Genomic DNA, 27,542 nt, shown 5'->3' with positions numbered 1-27,542 from the left:
GATGCCCTTAGGAGGTGCCCCTTCCTCACCCCCTGGATTAGATGGGGCTGACCCCATCCCCACTCCAGCACGAGCCTGGGACCCCAGCTCTGCCAATCTCTTCTCTTCCCCTCGCCACAGGGACTGCTGTCAGGACCCAAGCCACACCAAGGACAGCCAGCCAGGGACCTCTGTTGGAACTACTAGGAAAGTGGCGGGAAGTGGGGGCACCCCCCTTCCTGTTAAGCTAAGCTGGCCTTTAGGGGTCATCCCACTGTGAGCCAGCCCCGCCCCAGGCTACAGCCCGCTCCCAGGCACTTTTAAGTTTTCTGTCATTAAAGAGACATTTCACTGAAACATCATCTCATCACTATTCTTGCACCCCACAATTTTTTTCTTAATAATGAAACATAATCCAGGTCTGTTGCTATGTGAACAGAAAAATTCATCAGGTATCTACTAACTTACCTTGTTAAAAATTCAACCCAAGTTAATGTGACTTATTGTTGTTCTAACTCTTTTACATTTATCACTTCATCAAATCCTTGGATTACTATCCCCATTAAACAGAGGAAGCTTAAAGAAGTTAGTTAAGTGACTTGCCCCAGAACAAGCTCCAGGCCCTGGGATAGAGCCTTCTTATCCTTCCATGTCCCTCCCAAAGAGCCCCTGCTCTGGAAAATCTCTGAGCTCCCCTGACAGAAAATGACCTCCCCAGAGGAGGTGACCTCCCCTACAGGTGTGTTCCACCCCAGGCTGAGACTTAGCTCCATCAGGCTCCTTCACAGTCCTGGATGGGACATCAGTACCAGCCTCAACCCAAGCAGGCGCCTAAGCCTTCATCTTGTACTCATCCTCTACAGCTCTCTCAGGTGCCCTAAAACTAGGGATGCATGAGGTGGGAAGACCCAGACAGAGGTCCCCATCCCTGGGCACCTGGAGACCAGCTAAGCATCTACCCAACCCCATGAGGTGTGGAAAATACTTGGGAAAAGGCCTTACATGTCTCCTAGCTTCTGCCAATCGGTCCCTTCCTTCTGCCTCAGTTTCCTCATTGGTAAAATGGGGAGCTTGGCTCGGGGGATTCTCCCAGCACCCAAGGCAGATCCTATGGGACTGAGAAAAGCAGAAGTTTATTTATTCAGAAAGGCTTTGGAGTCCCTGGATGAAATGCTGCCTGGACTTTAATTCATTTATTCACTATCTGGGCATCTACTATGTGAAGGGGAATACTTCAGAGAGCAAAACAGGCAAAGCTTTGTAGCTCTGGTATTCAGGAGGCCTCCGAGCCGTCTGGCCTCTAGCCCAAGCTGAGATGCTGGACTCATGGAGAGGCCTCTCCAAGCTGGGTGTGGAGAAGAACTGAGGGCTTAGATTCAGAGGTTGTGTTCTCCCTCCAGCTCTGATGCCCTGTGGTGTGACCTTGACTCTCCGGTATTCCTCTGTTCTCTTGTGGACTGAATGTCTTTGTTTGCCCAAACTATGTTCAAGCACAACCTCAATCTTCAATATGATGGTGTTTGGAGACAGAGCCTTTAGGAGGTAATTAGGTTTGGATGAGGTCATGAGGGTGGCATTAGTGTCCTTGTAAGATGACAAAGAGTGACGAGAACTTTTTCTACCAAGTGAGGACACAGCAAGAAGGCAGCCATCTTCTAGCCAGAGGCCATTGCCACACTTCAACCTTGCACTTCCCAGCCTCCCAAACTGTGAGATCAGTGTCTGTTGTTTAAGCCACCCAGGCTGGGGTAGTGCTGGGGCAGCCAGAGCACACCGGGACAGCACCGAGTGAGGGTTGGGACCAAATGGCCCTGCCAGCCAGGAGGGCCTCTGGCGGAAGCCTGGTATGGCCACTGGAGGTTGAATAGTAACCACCCCTCCCTCCCTGCCACTCCCTCTCCCTGCCACCTCCCTAGGGAGCTGAAGCCATCAAACCTGCCTCCTTTGCTCCTCCTCAGGGCTGTGGCCTCCTGGGAGGAGCCCCACCTGCCTTCTACCTCCTACCTGAAGCCTGGGCCTGGGGGATCCAGGTTTGGGAGAGGGGCGCTTGGCCCGAGCCTCCCGCACAGCTGTTTGGGGGTACATCCTGCCCAACGCCCTGCAGAGTGCTCCCTGAGGAGCTCTGGCTCACTGAGCCCCAGGTGCCCGCCTTAGGCAGGAAGCCCCAGCTCTCCCAGTGACTGGGAAACAAAAATAATTCAGAGAAACCGGGGCAGCCTCATTGCGTGGGGGTGTCCCACTTCCACCTCCGCCTCCAGGCCCCTCAGAAGCCAGGAGGCAAGGGCCCAGCTGTGATGCACAAGCCCTCCCACCTGGGCCGTCCTAATTACAAGCCACCATCCAGAATGAGTCACCACAAACCTCAGGAGAGGAAGTCCGTCCTGACTGGATGGCACTTTACAACATGTGAAGAGCTTTCGTCGCTCTCTCCCCTCTCAGCACAGCTCTGTGCAAGGGGTGTGACTTCTTTGTCCCCCCCAAACTTGTGTGTGAGAAGACCAAGGCCCCAGGCAGTAGAGCTGGTGAGAGGGCTCAGGGGCTCAGAGCTTCCAGCTGTAAGGCCCAGGCAGCTTCAGGCCTAGACACATCTGCAATCAATCTCGGCAGGCACAGCACGGGACTGGTCAATTGCATTACCCTTTTCTAATGAGCTCACAGGCAGCTGTGGATCCTCAACACTACACCCACCACCCTCAGAAGGTGGTATCTGCAATGCTTTCCACCCTCAAGATCCCCCATCATCAGCCTTGAGCGCTCATGACGCAGATACAACCCCAAGGTGCACTTGTTGCCAGACCATAGAACCCTACATGCTGTGTGCTGGTTCAGCACAGGGGTGGCTTGGCTCCTGTGTCCCCGCGATCAGATGTCCTATCCAAGCATGGCTTTCTCAGAGAGACACCACCATGCAGGTTTGCTTGGGGTTTGCTAGGTCTTCTAAAGAGGTTTTTATTAGGAAACATTTCAAATATTGTCCAAAATGTAGATAATACCACTTACAACTGTGCTCCCACTAAACAAGCAATTACTGAATTCCCTTTATCCTCTTCTGTCCAGCCACCTGTCTCCGGCCACCACTCTCTGAATTTTGTTTCTCATTCTGGTGCTTATTTATACTTTCATGACCTCTTTACATATCCATATTATTAAACCTTATGGAAATGTCATCGTCTTGTTCTGATCTTGTGGTAGTTTGCTATTTTCACACAACTGGATGCTTTGGACTGTTAGGCCTGGTGATGAACACAGTTTTGAATCTCCCAGGGTTTCATAAATCCAAAGGTCGAGGTCTCACTCTCTGCACCAGGCCTGGGTTCAGGCAACTCACCTGCCTTAACTCATCTAATCACAACAAAATCGTTATCCTCGCTTTACAGATTTGCAAACATAGCTTGGAAGCTGGGTTCCTAGTCCCTAGGTCTGATCTATGGAAACAGTAACATCCATTTATTTAAGGCCCATGGCTTGATTTTACAGACCCACCTGGACTCCATCTCAGAGGATCGGGGGAGTCATATTCTCCCCCATAGTTCCTACATTGACCTGGGAATTTGTACCATCCAACTCACACCCTTTACAGATGAAGAAACTGAGGCTCAGAGAGGGTGACTCAGTTTCTCACAATTGCACTGCTCTGCTGTGTGCTGTGAACCTGTGCCCCAGGGAGCACAGGGACTCTCCCCAGCCCCATGTGAACCTGGGGCCCCATTGGCTTCTTCCCTGGCTCTGTTCCTGGCAGCCTGCCCTCCCTCCTCAGAACACCCTCCCCACACCTGGCCTTCATTCTCCCAGTCTCCACCCTCCATAGTCCTTCTCCCAGAAAAGGGGCCCAACCGGAAGCCAGATCATGTCAGGAACTTCCAGCCACGTGAGCAGTCCTGAGCCAGGGATTCTGAGCAGCCAGTGGCTTTAGGAGAAACTGAAACTGGGCTTTCTGGGGGCGGAGTGGTCACTAGGGATTTAAAGAGCTGCCACTTCCTTGGGTCCCCAGAGGGCACCGGGAGGTCACAGCTGCTGAGGGACATCCAGGATCTGTGTGAGCCTCGCTCGCCTGCCTCAGCCATGCACCTCTGTGGAAGAGAAGTGCTGCTGATGGGGCCCGTGAGTACGGGGCTGCAGGGGAGGGGGGTGACGGGGAGGGGACTTGAGGGTCTCAGGGCCCAGGCAGTGGGGCATGAGGGGGGATGCTCTAGTGCCAGCTCTGTGCTCCTGGGCTGTGTGACCTCTGGCAGGCTCCACTCAAGCCCTCTCTGAGTCTGAATTTCCTCCCCTGAACCACCGGGGGACGGGAATGGAGCCGCAGATGCAGCCTCGGGTTAGAACTTGGACTTCCCACCGGCTCTCTCCAGACCCACCTCTTCTCCCCGTGGTCCCTCCAGTCTCTTTCTTCCCATGACCCCTGCAGCCATGGGTTCCCTCACAGGTCTCCCCTCTTCTCTCACTGGGTCCTTCCCCGGGCTCTAGTCTCTGAAATGAGTGTGCTGTGGCCGTGAGGGCACCGGAGGCTGTGGCCTGGGTAGAGCTGGAGCCAGGAACTACTGAGGATCCAGAATCCTTGGCCAAGGAGGCCAGGGTCTTGCCTGAGGTCCTTACCCACAAAACACCCCGAAGAATGATGGGGGCCTGTTGGGCTGTGAGGTCTTCAACAGTCCCCCTTGCCTCGTCTTTCCAGAGCTCTGGGCAATTGGAGTGAATGTTCACCTAAGCTCCAAGGTGCCCAGGTTGGGGATGGCCGCAGCTGACAACCTTGGAGTCCATTGGTCTGGCAAAGGGACTCTCCATTCATTCGTCCCAGACGGTTGCCCAGCTAGAACATGGGGGCAGGGGTGGTTCCTGTTTTGTTCACCACTGTGTCCCCCTAGCTACGTGTCCGACCGACACACAGTAGATAAGTAGTAGATTTTTGTGGAGTGAGTGGATATCAGCTTTGGATGTGAGCAGGACATAGACAGAGGGCCCCGCCCGCAGGGAGCACTGCAGGGAGCACTCAGGGAGCAGAGCTGACCTCTCCCAGCTCTGGCTCTGAGCTGCCTGCCCTGTGGGTTTCTCTCCATGCCTCATGGTGGCCTCTGAAGGCCACTCTTGCACAGAGGAGGTGACTGGGCTCAGAGAAGTGAGTGACCAGCCCAGAGAGACATGGCTCGTGAGAATGTGCCATTCGAAGCCAGTTCTGTCCAGGTTTCAATCTCAGGCTCCTCAGCTTCCCTACTTGTCCTCGCCCCCACATATTCTATGAGCAGGGCTTATGAGATGTGTGAGGCCCGCAGAGGAGAATGGTGCTGAAGGACCAAGAGGTGCTTCTAGGAGGACAGGTCAAGTCCCCAAGGGAACAACTTGGCTTGGCAAATGGCTGGCCAGAGCAGAGGGCATGAGCCCTGCTGGAATCCCTGAGCCCTATGTCCCATGCCCAGCAGGACCCACCAGATTGTCAGAAGCAGCTGAAGAAGAAACAGAAAAACCGGGTGGCCGCCCAGCGCAGCCGGCAGAAGCACACAAACAAGGCAGATGCCCTGCACCAGGTGGGGACGTCCTCCATCTTAGACAACTTTCTGTTACTATAAGTGAATACCACAGACCAGATAATTCATAAAGAAAAGATGTTTGTGCTGGGCATGGTGGTGCACACTGGTAATCCCAGCAATTTGGGAGGCTGTAGCAGGAGGATTGCAAGTTTAAGGCCACCATAGCTACTTAGTGAAACCTGTCTCAAGGTTAAAAAAGAAAGAAAATAGGGCTGGGGATGTGCTCAAGTGGTAACGTGCTCGCCTGGGATGCACGGGGCGCTGGGTTCGATCCTCAGCACCACATAAAAATAAAATAAAGATGTTGTGTTCACCGAAAACTGAAAAATAAATATTAAAAAAAAAAAGAAAGAAGAAAGGAAGCAAGCAAGAAGGACTGTTGATATAGCTCAGTGGGAGAGTGTCTCTGGGTTCAATCTCCAGTAGTACAATTAAAAAAAAAAAAAAAAGAGGTTGGTTTAGGGCATACTTCTAGAGACTGAGACATCGAAGAGCATGATGCCAGTTTGTGTGGAGAGCCTTCCTGCTGGTCACAAATGGCATGGCGGGGGACATCACAGAGCAAGATGGAGCAGAGACAGCTCACTTTTATAGCAAATCCACTCTCACCATAACCAAATAACCCACTAATTAATTAACCCATCCTCAGCAGTGGTCCTCGGTTTCACATCCCAAATACATGACTTGTCTCCCTCCTCGGCACCCTAAGGGCAGGGAACCATTCCTTTCCCTGCTACTCGCCCATCACCTAGAACAGGGTATAGCTCAGCCTGCGGAGCAGGTGAGAGGCCCTGGGATCAAGTCACCATCCGGCAAATGATAAAGCAGTGTGGGGACACATAGGTAGGGCAGCGCATCCATCTGCTGGGGCTGCATACACTGCAGGCTTAAGCCGCAGAGATTTATTTTCTAAAGTCTAAGATCAAGGTACATGTTAATTTTCTTTGTACTGAGGGCTCTCTTCCTGCCAGGGTACTTGGGGGTGCTGTGGTCTTTTTCCACGGATGTGAGAGGAGAGTCATCTCTCTCCCTTCCTCTTTTGGTGGTGCTGGGGCTCAAACCCAGGGCCTCACGCATGCCAGGGGAACTCTACCACAGGGCCACATCCCCAGGCCTCCTTCCTCTTCTTATAAGGCTACCAATCCTGTAAGATCCCTTATGACCTCATTTACTCTAAATTACCTCCTAAAAGCCCTATTTCTTTCTTTTTTTCTTTTGGTACTGGGGATTGAACCCAGGGGCACCTAACCACTGAGTCACATCCTCAACCCTGTTTCTGTATTTTATTGAGAGTCAGGGTCTCACTGAGTTGCTTAGGGCCTCGCTGGGTTACTAAGGCTGGCTTTGAACTGGTGATCCTCCTGTTTCAGCCTCCCAAGCTGCTGGGATTACAGGCATGCAGTACCATGCCTGGCTCTAAAGTCCTAACTCTAAACACAGTCACATGGGTATTGTGACCTCATCCTAACTTCAGAGGGACACTATTGTGAGTGGCCTTGGGGGCATAAAGAGGCGATGAAGGGTGATCTAGATTTGAGGGCTCCATAGGAGCTTTCCAAGTGGGTGAAGGTCAGAACATGCACCAGGGGCAGGTGGAGCACTGGCTGGGGTGGGGGGCGCCCCCTGCAGACTGCGCACCAGGGAGCACCATGGGAAACTGTGCGTCCTCTATTTGCTCCTTGTGGAGACTGCTACGGTGTGTCTTCCCTGCACCCCAGGCCCTGGAGGGCAGATATGAGCCCCAGACAAAAGCCCCTCTCCCACCTCCAGGAGCTTCTTTCTCACAGAGGCCAGAGTACAAGTACCTGATCCATAAAGCGTCGGAGACGTTAGGTGGTGATAAGTCTGAAGGGGGAAAATAAAATGGAAAAGGGAAGGGAGAGGCGGTCATGATGGAGATTAACTAGGGAGATCCCCTGAGTAGTGGCATTTGAACAGGCTGAAGGTGGCAAACAAATAAATGAATGAGTGACTCAATTCCTGGAGGTCAGGTGGAGGCTTTGGAGAGTTTAGGTGACCTGGTGATGTGTTCTAGAATTGTCCATTCCACCCATGGAAACCACCACTGGTGGTGTTGAGGTCCTTAGGAACTCTCGAGTCCATGGCCTAAGGCACGTTTTTATGCAAAACATCCTTACAACTTCTCCTTTTCAAGTGTCCCCAAAAGGGGACTGAAGGAAAACTGTTCACCTCACTCAGCCACATCGCTGTCATCACAGATGGCCATTTAGAAGTGGAAGTGGAAGTGGACGATTGTCCCAGCAGATTCTCAGAACCCGGTGTCTGGAAGAACAGAACTTTTTGAAGGCTGATTCAGAGATGTCCAGCAGAGCACACCTGTGCTGTCAACCTGGAAAACTGAACCCCAAATCCCACGGTGCCTCAGTGGGCAAGCTATGGGCCCCGGGGAGGCCTGGGGGTGACATTAAGTCACCTGCGTTGTCTAGGACAGAATGACTTGGAAGGTGCCACGTGAAAGCCACGTTGGGACTCACAGGGTGTGGCGCAGAGGAGTGTCCAGGCAGAGGAGACAGGAAACATGTTGAGGAAATAAATTCCATCAGAGGGACAGGAGGAGAAGGAGCAGGAGACAAGGCAGGACAGATGGCGCTGGAGGTTTGAGCAGAGGCTGCCAGGCTGGTGTCCAGGGCCAACACGGGGAGTTTGGAACCTGGAGTCTTGGGCCTTTGGAGGGTTTTGGCCTCCAGTTAATGACAGTGCCTTCTTGGGGCCAAGAGAATTGGGTGGTTGGGGGCACACCAATGAGGAAGCCATTGGAGATCCAGGTAAGTGGGTGCAGCTCAGGGGACTCGCAGTGGGCAGAGAGCGGGGCAGCTCTGTGCCCTGCCAGGGTACAGGATGGGGGCTTGGTAGAGGGCTGGCTCTAGTCTGGATATGCAGAAGGTGGCAGCTTCCTCTGGCATGAGGAGCCTGGAGGGGGATGGGGCTCACGCCAGGCCCCGCTGCAGGCTGACATCCCCTCCTGGCCCACCGCTTCTCCCCCAGCAGTACGAGACCCTGGAGAAACACAACCACACCCTGCGGAAGGAGATCCAGGCCCTGCAGGCTGAGTTAGGGTGGTGGACTCGCACTCTGCAGCTACATGAGTGTGTGTGCCGCCTGGACTGTGCCTCCCGCCCAGCGCCGGAGCCTGCTGGCTGCTGGGCTTGGCCCCAGCAGCCCCTGGGACAAACCACTGCCCGTGGGCAACATGGCTGCCTGAAGCAGAAGGGCCTGATCCAGACTCCAGTCTCCTCTTCCCCAGCTCAGCAACTTTCTCCAGGTCCACACTCTCAGGATTCCCCTGGCCTTCTCCCACCCCTTTTGCCTTTGCTGTCCCTTGGCCCTGCCATGGGGACTGCACCTCCTGCCCAACTGTCCCTCAGGCCTGACCTGCCTGCCCCACCCACTGGCTCTGGCCCCTTGGAGACTTCCTCCAAGCTCGGTGCCCTCCTGCCCAGCCCTCCAGCCCAGCCTGCCCCTCCACAGCCCCTGGGGCCGGAGCACCCCATCAGGGGGGGACTGGGGTCCTCTCCCCACAACCCTTCAGCTGCTCCAGGGCCTCCGTGTCTGCAGAGGAGGGAGCCTGTTCTCTCAGCCCCAGACTGGCAAGGGCCTGCAGTGGAGCCCGGCCCTCAGCCCCTCCTGGCCTTCCCCCTCCTCTCCTCTGCCCAAGTCCACTTCTAACCTGCTCCCAGGAATGGAGCTGCCTCCTCCTTAGGCCCGGGAAGCAGCCTCGGCAACCAGGTGCCTCCTTTGCTGCTGCTGGAAGGTTTCCATGTTGGTTGACCAGCTGGGCCAGGATTTCCCTGGGGAAAAGGAAGCCATCGCTGAGAGCCTACCGCTGCCGCAGCCCCTGCCACCACCAATATGTCATTCCAACCTCCCAGCCACCTATGAAACAGAGACTACCATTCCACTTTTTCAAATAAGGAAACAGACTCAGAGAAGTCAAGTGACATGTTGAACATTACACAGCCTGTCTTAATTTGTTATTTTTATTAGTTTCTCACGCAGCCTTTCTTGAGACTTGAAACACTATCATCTGCTGTCCTGGTAAGATCCCGGGCCAGGGCCCACGGGTCTGAAGTCCTGAAAACTGAGGGCTGGTATAAGGAGGTTTACTGCTGGGAGCAGAGAGGGCTCTCCCCTCTGCTGTCCAATTCCCCTGGCAAAAACCCGGCTGTCCCAGAAACGCTGCCCTGGCTGGGGACAATCCAAAGTTCACAGTGGGCGAGGAGAAGCCCCGAAGCCCAGGAGAAGACGCTTGCGTTATCCCAGTAGTGTTTCCAGTGCCGAGAAACCACTGAGAGTTGGAGCCGATGGAGGCCTGGAGCGGCCCCTCTGGGACTTCCAGAGGCTGGTACCCACAGCCATTCTGGGGCCTGGGGGAGACTCTGCAGGGCCAGCTCTCCTGGCTAATCCCAGGTAGCTCCCCGCCTCCCCTTCCCCAAGGCCTGACCGGTGGACCTCAGTGATCCATTCATCTTACGCCCCAAGAGCAGGAAGAGAGACTGAGGGAAGTCCCGGGGCCGGCGCTGCACTTGAACCTAGCAGCCGTGGGGCTGGTGTCTTCTCTGGCAGCACCAGGACCCTGCGCACCCCCAGGCCTGGTTACCCTCAGACCCCCTGAGGCAGCTTCCTCCTGGCTCTTGGGAAGGGGCTGATGGCAGCACAGAGCAGGAGCCTGAGACCAGTGGGAGCTCAGCGGGGGTGTCTGCTCGGAGGGGGCAATCAGGTTAGGTGAGGGGGGCGTCCCTTGCGCTCCAGGACAAGCACTCAGAGAGGACTCTTCACCCAGACTCTCACACACGTAGCTGAGACACTGTGTCAGGATCTAACACACTCCCAGGTGCTGAGCACAAGTCTTGGCACATGTGATGGCAAATAAATTCAAAAGTGTTTCCCCACTCCTTTTTTGCTCAGGCTAGTTGTTTAAAGCTCTGGGAGTGGTCTATGCTGCAGAAATTAAAAGGTCCTTTGGAAGAAGAAGGAATGGTCCAGAATCTTAGAGGTGGGAAATCCCTCATGAACCCCCTAATCTGATCTTCCTCTCATAATGAGATGGACTTGCTCAAGTGCATTGGTGTTTCTGGGCATACAGGACCAATAGGGTGTGCATATACATGTGTGTCTGTGTGTGTGTGTGCATGTGTGTGCATGTATGTATGTATGTACATATAAACACACATATCCATGGTGCGGGGAGTAGTTTAAGATATTCAAAATCTGCAGGGTGGGCTGGTAGGCTGGAGACACAAGAAAGAACTGGTGTTGCAGTTCAGGTTCAAGGGCCTCTGCTGCAGAATTCACTCGTTTGGGAAGATCAGCCTTTTTTGTTCTATTTAGGCCTTCGACTGATTGATTGAGGCCCACCCACCCCCATGGAGGGCCATCTGCTTTACTCATAATAATGTCATTCTCATCCAAAAGCATACTCAGCAGAAATACATAGAGTAATGTTTGAGCACCTGTCTGGGTACCATGACTCAGCCAAGATGATGTAAAATTAACTATCATACCAGGATCACGTAGCAAAGGTAGGTGTCAGGGTGATGGAGGGCAGCTGAGCTGGAGTTAGCAGAGTGGGTTCAGGGAGAATTAGAGGGCAGGAGGGAAGCCAAGATGCTGTTGATTGGAGGTGGGCTTACATCTGGGACAAGAGTTGGCATTATGCACTGTGGACCAGAACTTGATGGGGTGAGGGTACCGCAGCCTGGCTGGTGTCTAAAAACCCTGAAATGACAGGTGCTGTGCTGTGTTTTAAATGGTGCCTATAATAACTCTGTGAAGAAAATGAGACTGTCATCCCTGCAGTTCAGAAAAGGAAACTGAGAGTTAAATAACAAGCCCAGGAACACACAGTAGGAAAAGGTATAGATTTGGTTCAATGATCAGAAGCATTTAGCCACAGACCTCCCATGATATATTTTTTTTTTGTACTGGGGATTGAACCCAGGGGTGCTTAAACACTGAGCCTCATCCCCAGCCCTTTGAATTTTTTATTTAGAGACGGGGTCTTGCTGAGTTGCTTAGGACCTTCCTATGTTGCTGAGGCTGGCTTTGAAATTTCGATCCTCCTGCTTCAGCCTCTTGAGTCTCTGGGATTACAGGTGTGCACCACCACGCCGGGTCTTCTGTGTACTTTTATTGCAGATCCTCCACAGAGGGGCCGGCACATGCTCATGGATATCACCCAAGAGGGCAAAACTCTACTGTAAGCCCAAAACACAAAGGAGGGGAGTGCTTTAGTTAATGTTGGTCCGCTCATCAGGGCAGCAGTGAAGAGCTGCTCAGAATAAAGAACACTCGGAAGATTATTTAATGAGATGAGAAAATGCAACATATTAAGCAGGAAAAATAGAACATAGGAATAGAACTGTCACTATCGTTTGATATTATGCTCCCTCCCAAACATAAACAGAATAAAAGGAGTGGGAGGAGATGTTGTAGATTTTTGAGAGCGATAAGTGCTGTATCTGTGAATTCCCAAATTTGTAAACAGTGAGCAGGAGCGCAGAAGCCGCGAGGCTGAATATATCCTACCACTCTATATCTGGGCCTGTTGGTGTCTGTTGGTGTCTGTTGCTGCGGAACAAATTACTCCCAAACCTAGTGGCATAAGCAACATTCATTATCGCACAGTTTCTGTGGGTTGGGAGTCTGGGCATGACGCAGGCTGTGCTACTGTACTGGCTCAGGGTCTCACAAGGGGCTGCAACCAAGGTTGGCCAGGTACAGTCAGCCCAAGGCTCCATGTGGGAAAGGTCTGCTTCTGAGCTGCCCGTGTGGTTCTGCAGACCCTAGAAGGCCTATGTTGAGGTTTGGATGTGAGATGTCCCCCCAGAAGCTCATGTGTGAGACAATGCGAGAAGGTTTAGAGGAGAAATGATTGGGTTGTGAGAGCCTTAACCCAATCAGGGAACCAATCATCTGACGGGATTAATTGAGTGGGGACTGGAGGCAGGTGGGGCATGGGGCGTGCCTTGGGTGTATGTTTGTATTTGGCCAGTGGAGTCTTTCTGCTTTCTGATCATCATGTGAGCTGCTTCTCTGCCACACTCTTCCATGATGATGACGTCCTGCCTCACCTTAAGTCCCGAGGAATGGAGTCTGCCTCTTATGGACCATACCTCTGAAACTGTGAGCCCCTAAATAAACCTCTCCTACTCTACAGTTGTTCTGGTTGGGCCGTTTAGTCACAGCAGCAAAAAAGCTGACCAAACTGCCCACTTCCAAGTATGTCTTTTATTGACGATTACGGGTTATTGGCTAGAGAAATCGGTACCTCACCAGCTTGGCGTCTTTGTAGAAGAGCTCAACCTGACAGCTGCTTTCCCTCCAAGAAAGAGTGAGGAAAGATGGGCAATAGGAGGAATATGGAAGGCACAGTCTTTTTAAAATTTATTTACTTTTGTTTTACTTCTTTTTGTTTTTCATTGCTAAGGATGGAGCCCAGGGCCAGGTGCATGCAGAGGCCTTATCCTTAGCCACATTTCCAGCCCAAGGTCGTCCTGAGCTGGGCCTGATGGCCCATGCCTGTAATCCCAGCAGCTCTGGAGGCTGAGGCAGGATCCTAAGTTCAAAGCCAGCCTCAGCAATTTAGCAAGGCCCTAAGCAACTCAAAATTAAATGTAAAAAAGGGCTGGGGATGTGGCTCAGTGGTTAAGGGCTCCTGGGTTCACCCTGGTACCAAAAAAAGAAAAAGAAAAAAAAAAGGTCATCCTATCATTTTTGCCATATTCTATTCATTAGCAGTAAGTCTCAGGTTCAGGTCACACTCAAGGGAAGGGGATTCCACCAGGGATTGTATAAAAACCTGGAGTCAGGCTCAGTGGCCGAAGGTCCTGGAAGCTGCCTGTCATGCTGGGTTCAAAGAAGCAGCCCCCTCTTGGATCCCTACCTTTTCCTTCCATCACCAGCACTAGTAGAGGACTTTCTTTGGAGAGGTTCTTTTTCAGAAGGTGACAGTTTGATCCCTTTAAACAGTGCCAAGGCTCCCAGCAGTGAGCAGCTGGGGGTTTTAGGCTGCAGCAAGGCACCTCGCTGGAGATGGACTCTCACATTAGCCTGGCAGCAAGGACAGTGCAGGTGTTCCCTCCCCAGAACGCCCTTTAAAGTGATGCGTGGACAGTCAGCACTGAAATGTCCGGCATTTTTTAAAAAATTTTTTTTAATATTTATTTTTTTAAATTTTTCAGCGGACACAACATCTTTGTTTGTATGTGATGCTGAGGACCGAACCCAGGCCGCACGCATGCCAGGCGAGCGTGCTACCGCTTGAGCCACATCCCCAGCCCAAATGTCTGGCATTTGCAGGCCAAGGGTATCAGTTCTAGGGTTCAGACCCACGGTCACTCTATCACTGAGCCCTTTCTATTTTATTTTGAGACAGGGCCTCACTAAGTTGCCCAGGCTGGCCTTGAGCTTGCAATCCTCCTGCCTCAGCTGCCTGAGTCACTGAGATTACAGACGTGCATTACCGCTCCAGGCTCCAAGACTCTCTACTGAAGAATAGTTGACATAGAAAGAAATACACATATTTAATGTGCTCAATCTGAAGAATTTGAACATATGCAAACTATGACATCCAACATATATAACAGACATATCCAACATCTCCCAGTGCTTCCCATGTCCCTTTGTGTGTGTGGTAAGGACACTTTATAAGAGATCCACACCTACAGTTAATGATAGGTGCTGTGTTGTACAGCAGATCTCTAGATCTTATTCATCTTGCATAACTGGGGCTTTACACTCATTGAACTTCTCCCCCTTCCCCCTCCCTGAAGCCCCTGCCAACTGCTATAGTAATCTCTGCTTCTGCGAGTTTGACGGTTCAGTCAACAGCAGCAGTGTACTCAGTGGTTGCCCCTTGAGATCACAGCACCTGGCAACATGACTGTCTTAGTTTGTGAAAACTCTGAGGATCACACAGTAACAAAATTGCCTAACAATGTGTTCCTCAGAAGGTGTCCCCATCTTTAAGTGACACATGGCCGTATTCCCAGAAGTGGATCTTTATGTCTCGGAAAGCAGTCACTCGTTGGAGGACCAAAGTTTAAACCCATTGGTTCTCTAAGCTCTTTCTTTTTCTGACATTTACCTTAGTAATGGGTTTCATGGTGGCTTCCCAGTAGATATGTCCATCTAGTACCTGTGGGTGTGACCTTATTTGGAAAAAGGATCTTTGCAGATATAATTAAGAGTGTCAAGAAGTCATCCTGGATATCTGGTGGACCTTAAATCCGATGTCCATTAAGAGGGGGTCAGCCATAAGAGGAGGAGAGGACCATGCAGAGAGGGACGCAGAGGTCAGGGATCTAGTCCCAAGCGAGGAGCGCCTGGAGCCACCAAAGTCTGGGAGAGGGAAGGAAGGCTTCTTCCTTGGGGTCTTTGGGGGTGGCCTAGCCCTGCCAACCCCTTGATTTCAGACTCCTGACCCCCTACTGAATACCTACTGAACACTTAGTGGATACTCAACGCTTCAGGTGCTGGGGATAATATGTCAGTATGTCTCTGCTCCTCAGGTTCCAAACTCAAATCAGTAAAGACAGATAATCAACTACAAGTGAAAAGTTTGGAGAGGACTGGGATGTGGCTCAGGGGCTCTGCTAAGCGCTTGCTATTAGAACATAAAGGCAGGGAAGCTGACAGGATTGACTGGTTGAGGGAGCTGCTTTTCTGGAGAATTCAGGGAAGGGGAGGCATCATGCAGGCTAAGACCTGAATGATCAGAGGTGCCAGCCATGCCCAGATCTAGGGTAAGAACATCCCAGGCAGAGGACCCGGCATGTGCAAAGCCTGTGGGTTTGGAAAAAGCCAGGTGTATTTGAGGAATAGTAAAGAGGCCGATGTGGCCAGAACTCAGTCAACGAGGAGAAGGAGAAAGATGAAGTTGGGCACAGGCCAAGAAAATCACAGAAGCCATGGGATGATCCCAAAATCACTCCTACACGAATGGAAAGCCACTGGAGGACTTTAAGCAGTTACACTAATTTTTTCAACTCATTGAAAAATATTTCTTTATACTTCCTCTGCCAAGTACCGTACTAGGCACTTGGGGTTAGGGAAGAGATCAGACACCTGAAACTGCCTGCACTCTGGACCTTACGTTTTAGTGGAGAAGTGACAGGGTAAGACGGGAAAAGAGGAATCGAGTGTTTCGGGTTGAGGACGTTGCAATTTAAGTAGGTGCCCAGCAGGTTCGGCAGGAAGATGACATGTGGGCAAGGACTTTAAGGAGGCAAGTGCATGGACCATGTGAAGACAAGGGAGAGTCACCAGGCAGAGGGACAGCCAGTGCAAGGCGGGGAGGGGGGAGCCTGTGAAGCCAGCAGGTGGGGCAGCCAGGGGAGGGCGGTTGGAGATGGAGCCAGGGAGGCAGGGAGAACGAGGGCCAGACCACAGGCCACCACAAAGGTTTTGCTTTTTTTTCCCCCACAAAGCAGGAAGCCTGACATTTTATTGTATTTATTTATTTATTTATTATATTTATTTTTTAGTTTTAGGTGGACACAATATCTTTATTTTATTTTTATGTGGTGCTGAGGATCGAACCCAGTGCCTCGCGCGTGCCAGACGAGCGCACTACCACTTGAGCCACATCCCCAGCCCGGAGCCTGACATTTTAAAAAGATCAAAATTTTCAGGGGTGAGAGTAGAGGTGGAGGTGATAAGAAGAGGTCAGACTCGAGGCGTGTGTTATAGGCAGAGCTGATGAGATGTGCTTGTGGAATGAATGTGGGGAAAGGGAGGGAGAAAAGATGACCCTGAGATTTGGGGTGTAAACAACTGGTTGGAGCTGCCCAGGATCAGGAAAGACTGGGAGAGGAACAGTTTGGGGTTTGTGTAGAGGGGAGATCAGGAGCCCTGTTTTGTTCCTGTTAAATTTGAGATGCTTACTTGACATCTAACCAGATTAAAAAATAATAATTTGGTGTCATAATCCCAGCTACTTGGGAGGCTAAGGCAGGAGGCGTGTAAGTTTGAGGCCAGCCTCAGCAACTTAGCAAGACCCTGTGTCAAAATGAAAAATGTAAAGGGCTGGGCATATATATAGCTCATTGGTAAGGCAGCCCTGGTTGGTTCCCTAGTACCAAAAGCAAACAAACAAACAAAAAATTGCAACTATTTGGAACAATATGAACCAACCTCACAAACATAATGTTGGACTGTAGAGGCTAGACACAAAAGAGACAATGACTTGCATGATCCACTTATATAGAATTCAAAATAGAAAACAAACAAACACACACTAATCTGTGGTGCCAAGACCAGCCACAGCTGATAGTCTCTGGCAAGGTACAGGGGGCGCCCTCTAGGGTGCCGATAATGTTATTTTTCTTGGTGTTTGTGGTGGTTACATGAATGTGTTCACTGTTTGAAAATTCCTTGAGCATTGATGATCTATGGTCTCTTCTGCTGTGTCTGAATCACGTCAGTAAAGGGGCTGCATGCCCGGTGTATGACACGTCCCTGGCATGTAGTAAGTTCAATAAATGTTAGCTCTTAAGAATGAACGGAAGGAGAGGGGAGAAGGGGTGGGGTTGTGACTCAGCCGTAGAGCGCTCGCCTAGCATGTGTGAGGCCCTGGGTTTGATCCTCAGCACCACATAAAAATAAATGAAATAAAGGAATTGTATCCACCTACAACTAAAAGGAAAAAAAATTAAAAAAAAAAAAAAAGACTAAAACTAGGGGAATCTCTTCCAAGTGGAATCTATTAACAATCAGAGTTGTGGACAGATCAGAGCCTGTGCTCAGAGATGGCTGGAGGGAGAGGAAGAGGTTTCAGGTCTCATACAGGGGATGGAGGCAGGAAGGAATCTGAAACCTTTCCTCTTGGATCAGTGGTTCAGTGCCTTGGAGACTGTTCCTTTGGGAATGTGAGTGTCTCTGCATGCATTCATGTGGAATTTCATTCCATTTTAAAGGGTCCACAGTCCCTTGCTTTTCTAAGTCAGTGAATGCTACATCTCCCTAGAGACGCTTGCCCTGGATAAGTGCATCTAGCAGCTTGCCCAGGTCCTGGCAGGCTCTTGCCCCTGTCTGTCTTGGGCTCGTGTTTATCTGATGATGGGGAGCAAAGCCGAGATCTTCTCTTGGTCATGCCCAGACCTCTGTATTGACCTGGGGGTGGGCCTGGACCAAGGTTCCCGGAGGATTTCTGGGTATGCCTGAGCCTTGGTCCGAGTGAGTTCTCTAAGGAGTGCTCTTCTGAATGGGCCTCCCAGGTGGGAAGGCGGTTTCCCTTCCTAGGTTCCTGCTTCTGGCCACCATCTGCAGCAGTCAGCTCCTGGCTAAACGAGGTAGAAAAGCCTCGAGGTCTGGGCTGAGCCTGGAGGGGTTTGGAGCCCTTGAGCAACACTCCCCGAGTCTTTCTCTAAGCTACGCCTCACACCCCAGCGGTCACCAGGTTTCCTAGCCCTTACTATAACCCGGACACCAACACATACAGAGAGAATGAACCAGCAACTGAGTGACAGTCTCCACCCCTGGGAGACCCCTCTGCCCCCAGGGCTGTCTCCAAGCTGGGTCACCTCGATTCCCCAGGCCCTGCCAGACCAGCCTCTGGCCTACCAGCTTCCCGAGCTGAGGGCTGTTGCCTGGCAGTAATTGGCCTGGGAAGCCCAAGGGGAGGCAGTGGGGGATGGAGAGAGGGGAGCCCCAGGTGCTGCAGGAAGTGGAGCTGTTGATTAAGTGGCTCCTTCCTTCAGCCCTGGAGACAGGGAGCCCTGGCTCTTAAAGGAGACACACATGACCTGTCTGACTCTCCCTGGGGGAGATCACGGATCTGCAGATGTGGGCCCAAGCGCTGGCGACTGACAGGGACTCTTGATGCAGCACTGCAGCCCTGCAGCCCCGCTTCACAGCACAGATTTGTCTTGTCTGTGCGGCTCTCAAGCTGAGCTGTTCAGCAGGAGGGAAACCAGTTATGAGGAACCCTCCTGGGATTCCCTGAAAGAAGGGGACCCCGAGAAAGTAACTCCAAAGCTACAGTCAAAGGGACCAGTTAATACAAAAGAAATCCCCCGAACAGTCAGAGGATTGTAAGGATAAAAGAAATTGAAGTTAAAGTGTAAAAGTTAAAGTGTAAAAGACTAGGCATTGTAAAGTTTCTAAGCTGCAAGGCCTGAGTTAAAAAGTAAAGGACCAGGTATTGTTAAGTTCCTCTGCTACCCCCAAAACCTGAAACTCCTGTAGCTGTTAGGACAATACCCGAATTGCCCAGTAAATATTCCTCCTGACTCTCTGGTTGTTTAATAACCTGGGACCCTGTGTAGCTTGTCACGTAGGCATACAGGGCCCGAATCAATCAGTTTGAATGTGTACCCCGCTTAGGAGTGACCAATCACCCCCGCCTAATCTGTTCCCGCCAATGAATGTGCTAATCATGTCTCAGAGTTGTTGTTCAATTTTCCCGCGCCTCATGATGATTTGTTCTGATGTATGCAAAGCCCCCGCCCTCCCCAAAAAGTGTACTTAAGCACTGCTTGACCTCTGCTCTGGGCTCTTGGCTGCTCTCCCTTCTTGAGTGGGCCGGGAGCCTCAGCGTGTTGGAATGGATCCCCAATAAATCCCCTTCTGCAATTGCATGAGCAGTCTCTTGGTGGTCTCTTTCTCTGACGCTTCACCGGACCCTTACAGGATCAGATGGTTGTGACAAACCATAGCAATGAGGGCCCATCGACAGTCCCCAGTCCAGGACTTGGCTCTGAGAAGCACCTAACCTGTAATCACAATCTTGCATCAAAAATAGTCACCCAGGGGCTGGGGATATAGCTCAGTTGGTAGAGTGCTTCCCTTGCTTGAATAACCCTGGGTTCAATGCCCAGCACCACACACACACACACACAAGGTCAACCAAAGGTGATCCTAGTGCCCCCAGCAGCAGCAGCACCTGGGAACTTACCTGTTCAACAGGAAATTTTCAACGGCCCTACTACCGGTCATCTCCTGAGTCAGAAACTTGGGGGCTGAATCCAGCAAGCCACAGCCCTTTAGATGATTTGTTTGTTTTGGTGCTGGGGATTGAACTCAGGGGTGCTTTGCCACTGAGCCACACCCCGGTCCTATTTGTTATTTTGAGACAGGGCCTCACTAAATCGTCCAGGCTGGCCTTGAACTTGCAATCCTCCTGCCTTAGCCTCATGAGCTGATGGAATTACAGGCATCACAGGCAACATTATAGCCCCCAGCGACTTTTAGGGGCACCCTCAAGTTTGAGAACTACTGGGATGATCCGACAGAACTCCAGAGCTGGGTTACCCTATAAATGTCATATATTGCATATTCATTTATATTCATCAAACATTTATCAGCACCTTCTATGTGCCAGACACCCTGGCAAGCAACACAAGAAGCCCAGAGAAGGACAAAATGTAGCGCCCCCTGTAGGCAGACTGATCAGTGAGTTCAAGGCAAGGCAGAGAAAGCCCTGGGAACATGGAGCACAGCTTCTTCAGGATGTAGCCCCAGCCTCCCTCATGAGCCTCATTTCCTGCAACTCCACAGTTTCAATCTTTTTGTTTTGTGGTGCTGGGATGGAACTCAGGGCCTCTCCCACCGAGCCACACCCTCAGCCCTCAGCTCTTCCTCCTTACAGTGGAGCAACTGCACTTCTTGTAGACACACAGATGCAGCCGACTCATGCCATCCCTTCGTCTAGACTACCCTCCCTGTGCCTCCTGCCCATCTCAGGACCCAGTGCAGGCATCTTCTCCTCCAGGGAGCCCTGGTGACTCCTGGCTGGCTGGTATCATCCTTGAGGTACCCTAAGGCCTGGAGCACAGGTGTCTCTGTGTCCTTATGCACTGAATTTTCAAATCTGCTTAAGGGCTAGGGCGGAGCTCAGTGGGAGAGCCCTTGTCTAGATGTGCCAGGTTCAGTTCTGATCCCCACTACTGCAAAAACAAGAGAACAAAAAGTTGAGCCAGGCACTCAGGATAGAGTCCAGGAATTCAAGACCAGCTTGAGACCCTGTCTCAGTAAAAGAAGATAAAAAAAATAGCTGGGATCTGGGGCACATGCATCTCAGTTACTTGGGAGACTGAGGTAGAAGGATCACAAGTTCAAAGCCAGCCTCAGCAACTCAGTGAGACCCTGCCTCAAAAATAAAATAAGGGCTGAGGATGTGGCTCAAGCGGTAGCGCTCTCGCCTGGCATGCGCAGGGCGCTGGGTTCGATCCTCAGCACCACATAAAATAAAGATGTTGTATCCACCAAAAACTAAAAAATAAATATTAAAAACATCTCTCTCTCTCTCTCTCTCTCTCTCAAAATAAATAAATAAATAAATAAAATAAAGAATAAATAAAATGGAAGGGAGGATGTTAAATAGGAGGAGGGAGTGGGCAGCAAAAATGGAGAAGCTTCTGGAAGGTGGCACCTTGTGTAGGCAGAGAACCAAATGCTTTCCTCCAAATGAAACCTGAAACAGAGGAGGTCATGCCCCATCAGCAGCCTCTTGCCCCTGATTGCTGGCTCTCCAGATCTGCCATGTGTGCTTTTGATTGAGTTGTCATCTGCTGGTTGCCGTTAAAATACTCCAGTAGGTCAGGCTAAGTCAGAATCTATTCAAGTCTCTTCAGTAGTGTAAGTTGTTTCCAAGTCGGGGTACCCGTTTATTAATTTTTAGGAATCCCAAGAGCATGGGAACAGGTGCTCAACCTCATGAGTCTTTAGGGAAGTGCAAATGAAATCTACCCCTGGATACCATTACACAGTTACTAGAATGCAAAAAAAAATATTAATGGAAAAATATCAAGTGCTTCCCAGGACACAGAGCGATGGAAACTCTCACACTCTGCTGGTGGCGACGCAAAATGGTACAGCTGCTCAGGAAAACAGCTTGACAGTTTCTTATAAAGTTAAAAATACACTTGCCATCTAATCCAGTGTCCCATTTCTAGGCTCTTACTCTAGAAATACGTCTAGAAGACGGAAGTCCACACAACAACCTGCATTTGCCTTTTGTGTGTGTGTTACTGGAATAAACGTGGGGGGCTTTACCACTGAGCTACATCCTCAGCTCTTTTATGTATTTATTTATTTATTTTGAATACAGGGTCTCACTAAGTTGCTGAGGTTGGCCTCACATTTGCGATCCTCCTGCCCCAGCCTCCTGAGCCTCCAGGATTACAGGTATGTGCCCCCATGCCTATCTGTAAGTGCACATGGAGAGAAGCTCTATTCAAAATTGCCAAAACTAGAAAACAACCTAAATGTCCATAAATATGCAAATAGACAACCAAATGGTGAATAGCCATATAACAGATACCACTTGCAACAAAAAGGACTGGATTATTGCTATATCCAGGTTGCCAGGGGATAGGGGTATAGTAACTGCACTTCTTGTAGACATACAGATGCAGCAGGACTGGACTATCCTTCCTGGGCCTCCTGCAAATCTCCTGATTGCAGATGGACAGCTTGAGAGAATTCACAGGAGGAACTATTCTCTATTTTTACCTATCCTTGAATAGGATGTGCTAAAAATGTTTGGCATGCGTTAAAAATCATAGAATTATATATTGAAAAGAGTGTCTTTTTCTGAATGTCACTGTGTCTGTGCGCTGCTGGGGATTCAACTCAAGGCCTCATGCATGCTAAACCTGTGTTCTGGGACATCCTCACCCTGTTTCTGTATGTAAACTTCAAAAACTTTATTAGTAATTTATAGAAAAAAGAATCCCTAGGGACAAGGCAAATCTACCCCAGGATAACATTACACAGCTACTAGAACTGCGAAAAAAAAAAATAATGGAAAATATCAAGTGCTTCCCTAGGGACAAGGACCCCAGAAGTGGGGGCCCCTCCCCATGTCTTGTCTGTGGTCACCAGTGTCTGTCCCACCTCTACCTCTTAAGCAGGGTCAGCCAGACCCAATACCCTTTCTGAGTTGCCCACAAATCAAGTTCTATGTCTGGCTGATGCCCCAGGCAGTATCAGAGGACAGATCACACCACCAATCTCCCCATGGAGTCTGACCTCAATGTCATCTTCATGATGGCAGGTGACTCTGTCTTGTTCACCATGGTATCCCAGGGCCTAGAACAGTGCTTGGTAAGTAATAGTTATTCCATAAATATTTGTTGATTGAATAAATATTGGTTATTCCTTTAACTCTCTGGCTTCAAACTGCGGAATCTATTCTCTTAAATATTCACTCCAGCCCTTCCCTTCTTTAATAATCTCCCTTGCTCTTACTCCCTACCTGGTACTCCCACCTGAAATTCCTGCTCAGGTATTGCCCTGGCCGCTCCTCTGGCCCAAGGATCTCCTGTTGTTTCAGTGAGAATTTCTCCCTCTAGTGGCATCCTGTTACTGCCCTTCAGCCAGAGCCCCATGAAGCAGCCATGGCTTCATGACAAATGGCAGTGGGCCACATGGACTGAAAAGCCACCTGGGCTCACAGGGGCAGCCCTCATGCCTGGACTGCAGCGAGTAGTGTCTGCCAGGAGGTACTTTGGTTCAATCTTATTCTAAGTGTTGATGTGTTTCTTTTACGTCACTTGAGACCACATAGTTGTAGATGACAGAAAGTAGGATTGGTTATTTGGGGTTGTAATAATGCCCTTTGGTCAGAATCCCCAGTCTGTTTATTTCCCTCCAGGCTGGTGGGAAATAAGTGCAGGTCTAAGTGCAGGTTACTTCCTACCAGGGGCCACTTCTCCTCAGAGTTGCACACATCACACAGGTGGCCATTTAAGACTCTCCATCTTTCCCTTCATCATCTGAAGGCACAAGTAGCATCCAGGTAGGCAGATTGTGAGATGCAGGCTCTCCTGTCCACATCTAAAGAATGAACTTAGAGATGAAGGACAGAGAAAACGAGGCTTTTAATGATGGTCTTGCAAGATTCGTGCCTGGGTGAGTACGCACAGCCGGAGCAGTGACAGGAGCAGTGACAATCAGCGTTTTATTCCCTTGTGCAAGGTCCCTCCCCTGGTTCCTCAATTGCTAAGTACTGTGGGGGTCTTTACTGTCTCCTATTGGGTTATTTAAAGAAATGTACCTTCAGTTGTTGAAAGGACACTTGTATAGTCCACACAAAGTCCAAAGACCACGCCACACACCAGAAACTCACACAAGAGACTTATTGTCAGTAGCACAAGGCAAACCGACAAGGCTGTCCCTCCGAGGAGAGCAGCAGCGTGTGGGCACTCACGGGGCAGCTTTATAGCCCGCAAGAGGAATTTCATAAGCTGTTTAGGAGCTGCATCATAAGCTGGGGTGGGGCTGATCATTTAGCGGGCACATATTCTTATGGGAAGTTAAGCAGCTTTGCCTCAGAATCCAAACTTTGGAGCCTCTAGATACAACGGCTCCCGACCTAAAATGGCGAATCTGAGGCCAATATTGATCTGATGCCAATAGTTGTCCCCACCTCCCTTTGTTCTCTTGTGGTTGGGAAAGCCTTCTAGGAGTGAGTGCATCTTGGCACATACTCACTCTGTTTCTGCTGGTCAGGCCAGTCCCTTGCCCCTCACCTCCTGTTTGTCAAAGAGTGGTGACTTTTCCATACTCTGGTGTCAACTACTTGTAACTTTCCACTCTGGTCTCCCTTCCTGCTGCTTTCATTTCTCTTCTTTAAAAAAAATTATTTTTAGTTGTAGTTGCACATAATACCTTTATTTTATTTATATGCAGTGCAGAGGATCAAACCCAGGGCTTCGCACTTGCTAGGTGAGCACTCTACCACTGAGCCATAACCCTAGCCCCTTCCTGCTGCTTTTCTTACATCCCAAATAATTTTACATTTAAAGCTAAATACTGTATTCAGAAGCCTGGGACCTTCACCCACCCAAGAAAGATCCTTCTTCTAGTTCCCAGGATGATGACTACAAGTGACGCACACCCAACAGCGGCTGGGAGATTGTCCTGTGCTGAGACCCAAGTCCTATTGACTTGGGCAACTTTTACTCTGTACCAGGCAAGGTCACACCCAGGAGCTGCCCCTGGCCACAACTGCATTAGCCTCGGTGCACACAGTGTACTCACTTTTTAGGGAGTTGCTATGGCGAGGGGGCAAAATTGCGATGTATGCAGTCGAAGGGAGAAATAAAGAATTCTACACGCTTCTGCCCCTTTCAATGCTTTATTCACTCAAATTACTCAATACAATTTCACTCTATAGGTTCTTAATCAAGAAAACGACAATCCTAATGCTGGGCACTGCAATAGACATAATCAATTCACAGCAAACAACTCTAGATTAATTCTAAGCCCTGCAAACACACTTAATTATGACAGGCTCATGACAGACATTTCCTCTGCAGGCTAAGTTCAAAAGTCTTACGCCTTAGGCTTTGTGTCCAGCAGATGCAAACTCACTCAGACCACGGTGACCAGGTCCAGAACCAAGGCAGGCTTTTCCTGCATGGAGTGGACGACCAATTGGTAGAGGAGAGGGTCGTAGGGAGAAGGTGAGGCTCTCACCAAAGTCCAGACAAGGCAGTAGGGTTTGAGAGCAGTGAGGATCACACAGAGGGTCAGGAAACAATGACAAGTGATGGGATGTCAGTCCAGGTCCTCATTAGGCTCTCCAGCTAGAGTGCATCCTTGTTTCAGCTGGCTGAATCCCTATTCATTAGCTCTATTATTTATATTAAATTTTGGGGCTTTTCACACTCCCTTGTAATACTTATCAGCTACCAGGGATTTCTCCATGATATCATTTACCTTGGGGTTTGAAACATCTAGTCTGGTGGTCTCCACCCTTATCTTCTCACCTTTCCCTCTTATCAGGCCAGTACAGCCTGCCAGGGGCTTCACTCTGTTATCAGGGTGAGGGGAAGTGACTTGTTTGAGGCCATATTGGAGGGATCTGTTGGATGTGCCTGGTGAGACTGCAGGTTTCAAACTGGAGTTTTTAAAATGGAGTTGCTTAGGCTCAGGCCTAAGGCCATCCTCACAGTTGCCAAGATTTTTTTTTTTTTTTTTTTTTTTTTTTTGGTACTGGAGATTGAATTCAGGGGCACTTGACCACTGAGCCACATCCCCAGCCAGAGACAGAGTCTCACTGATTTGCTTAGTACCTTGCTTTTGCTGAGGCTGGCTTTGAATTTGCTATCCTCCCATCTCAGCCTCCCATGCCACTGAGATTACAGGTGTGCACCACCATGCCTGGCTGCCAACATTTTTAAATTAGAAGATTTCCTATGAAAATTACACCTCCAGCTGCTCTTAAAAAGTCAGATCTGGCATGAAAAAGGGACACTTCCCCCAGGCTTTCCTTCAGTGGGAGACTGGATGGCAGATGCCCTCTTTATTTTTAATTAATTTTTGTAGTGTCTGGGAACAAACCCAAGGCCTTGCAAAGCTAGGCAAGTGCTCTACCAACTGAGCTACATCTCCAGCCCCAGGTGCCCTCCCAAGATCCAGTTTCCTCTCAATAACCCCCGACTCCACCCCTACTTCTTTCCTTTTCCTGCCTTGCTTTCCCAGGCATTTCTACCATCCATAATTAAATGTCTTGATTGTAAAAATATTACCCTGACCTGGTCTTCTACTGCCTGGGATGACCCAGCTGAATTTCTATGGGGTCCTAATCTTGTTTATTTTTGATCACAAGTCTGTAGGCCAGAAGTTCCCTCTTTGGGTGGGCTGGCTGAAACCAGCTGGATCCAAGATGGGACCCAAGTGATCCCACATTATAATCCCATGGGTTTGCTAGACCACACCCTGCCCCCAGCACCTTGACAGCTGACAACTGCCATGGCTACAACTGTAAAAAAAACATAGAAGGACAGAAAATAGGTGGCACCTGAATTCCCAGAAAGTCTCAGCCCACTCCCCCTTTATTACCTTATTCCTCCCCCTGTTTCTTTTCCCCTCTATCTATAACCTCTTGACTCCAAGATCAAGAAGTTGATTTGAGAATTTATCTTCCATTTCTCTGTCTTGGCCAAGAAGAAGCCTGCCTTCACTGCTCAGTCAGCACTCAGTCTTATTATTGGTTCCAAAATTCCAAGATGGAAAAAGGACCGTTTGTGGTCAAAACAACAACAGCAAAAAGATGTACAAGATTTACTACCTGGGAATGGGAGTAGGACTTTATAAAGTGGTAGGGGGAGGCAGTCCAAGAAGAGGAAACCGCACGGGCTTATGTATGTGGCTGCAGAGATCACCCAAGTGCACAGGTTCGTCATCACCAAGCCAGCACACCCGGCAGATGTGGGAGCCAAATTACTTGGTAAGTCACAACACAGTCAGAACTTATCAATAGGAAATGGAAGGGAAAGTTCCTTGGTCTTTGTAATCACACAAACTGTGTTCAAGTCCTTGTTCTCCCATTTCTGGGTGTCCTTCAAATTGGGGCGTGAAGTTCTGCCTTAGAGCACGATGGTGAGGATTAAAAGACAACAGGCACAGGCAGTGACTTGCACAATGCATTGCACACAGGAGCTTCGCCCCCCCCCTCACCCCCTGCAGCCACTTCTACCCGACAGGACTCGCCAGGGACCTAGCAGGCAAGGTGGCTGGGGTGACGGCGCATGCCAGTTTGCAAGTTCAACGCCAGCCTTGGTAATTTAGTGTGACCGGTTTCCAAATTAAAAAGGGCTGGAGATGTGGCCTCAGTAGCACAGCACCCCTGAGTCAATCCCCAGTACTGCGGACACCACACACAAAAAAATCGGTGGATACGGTTAGGAGCAACTCAACCACGTGTGGACTACCTGATCTGAGGGGTGGGACACGTGCAGCTCCAGCTGGGCTTCCTGCAGGGGCTCTGCTGGCGCACGCGCAGACCACCGCGATCAAGGCGCGACTGGCGTGGGTGGGGTGAGATGTCCAGCTGCGCATGCGCATAGAGCCGGGCGTCCGCCCTTCTTGGAGAGCGTTTCTTAGCCGATACTCCTCCGTCCGTGACCACTTTCCTGAGGCGAGGCGGACGCCTAGTCAGTGCGCGAGAGCCTGGTTGAGCTCGTAGCTGCCGGGGGCTGAGGTAATGGCCCCCGTGAGATTGGCTTTGTGACTCTTTCCTTTTCCCGCGGCTCGGCCTCACCCTCGGCAGCCTCCTGAGAGGTCACCCTG

General features: G+C 50.3%; 1 protein-coding gene across 2 annotated transcripts; it reads left to right on the top strand.

Annotated features, from left to right (window-relative positions):
- Positions 1-3,925: 3,925 nt before the first annotated feature.
- On the top strand, positions 3,926-9,631 carry Batf2 (basic leucine zipper ATF-like transcription factor 2). Of its 2 annotated transcripts, XM_076844757.2 has the most exons (3): positions 3,926-4,080; positions 5,394-5,498; positions 8,508-9,631. In XM_076844757.2, the coding sequence occupies exons 1-3, from the start codon at positions 4,042-4,044 to the stop codon at positions 9,186-9,188; spliced, it is 825 nt and encodes a 274-aa protein (XP_076700872.2). In that variant the 5' UTR covers positions 3,926-4,041; the 3' UTR covers positions 9,189-9,631. The 2 variants fall into 2 exon arrangements, with proteins under 2 accessions (XP_076700872.2, XP_076700873.2); XM_076844758.2 differs by lacking the exon at positions 5,394-5,498.
- The last annotated feature ends 17,911 nt before the right edge of the window (positions 9,632-27,542 follow it).

The sequence above is a fragment of the Callospermophilus lateralis genome, chromosome 2, assembly GCF_048772815.1.
Source record: "Callospermophilus lateralis isolate mCalLat2 chromosome 2, mCalLat2.hap1, whole genome shotgun sequence".
Taxonomy (NCBI): domain Eukaryota; kingdom Metazoa; phylum Chordata; class Mammalia; order Rodentia; family Sciuridae; genus Callospermophilus; species Callospermophilus lateralis.
This window is presented reverse-complemented; position numbering and strand designations above follow the sequence as displayed.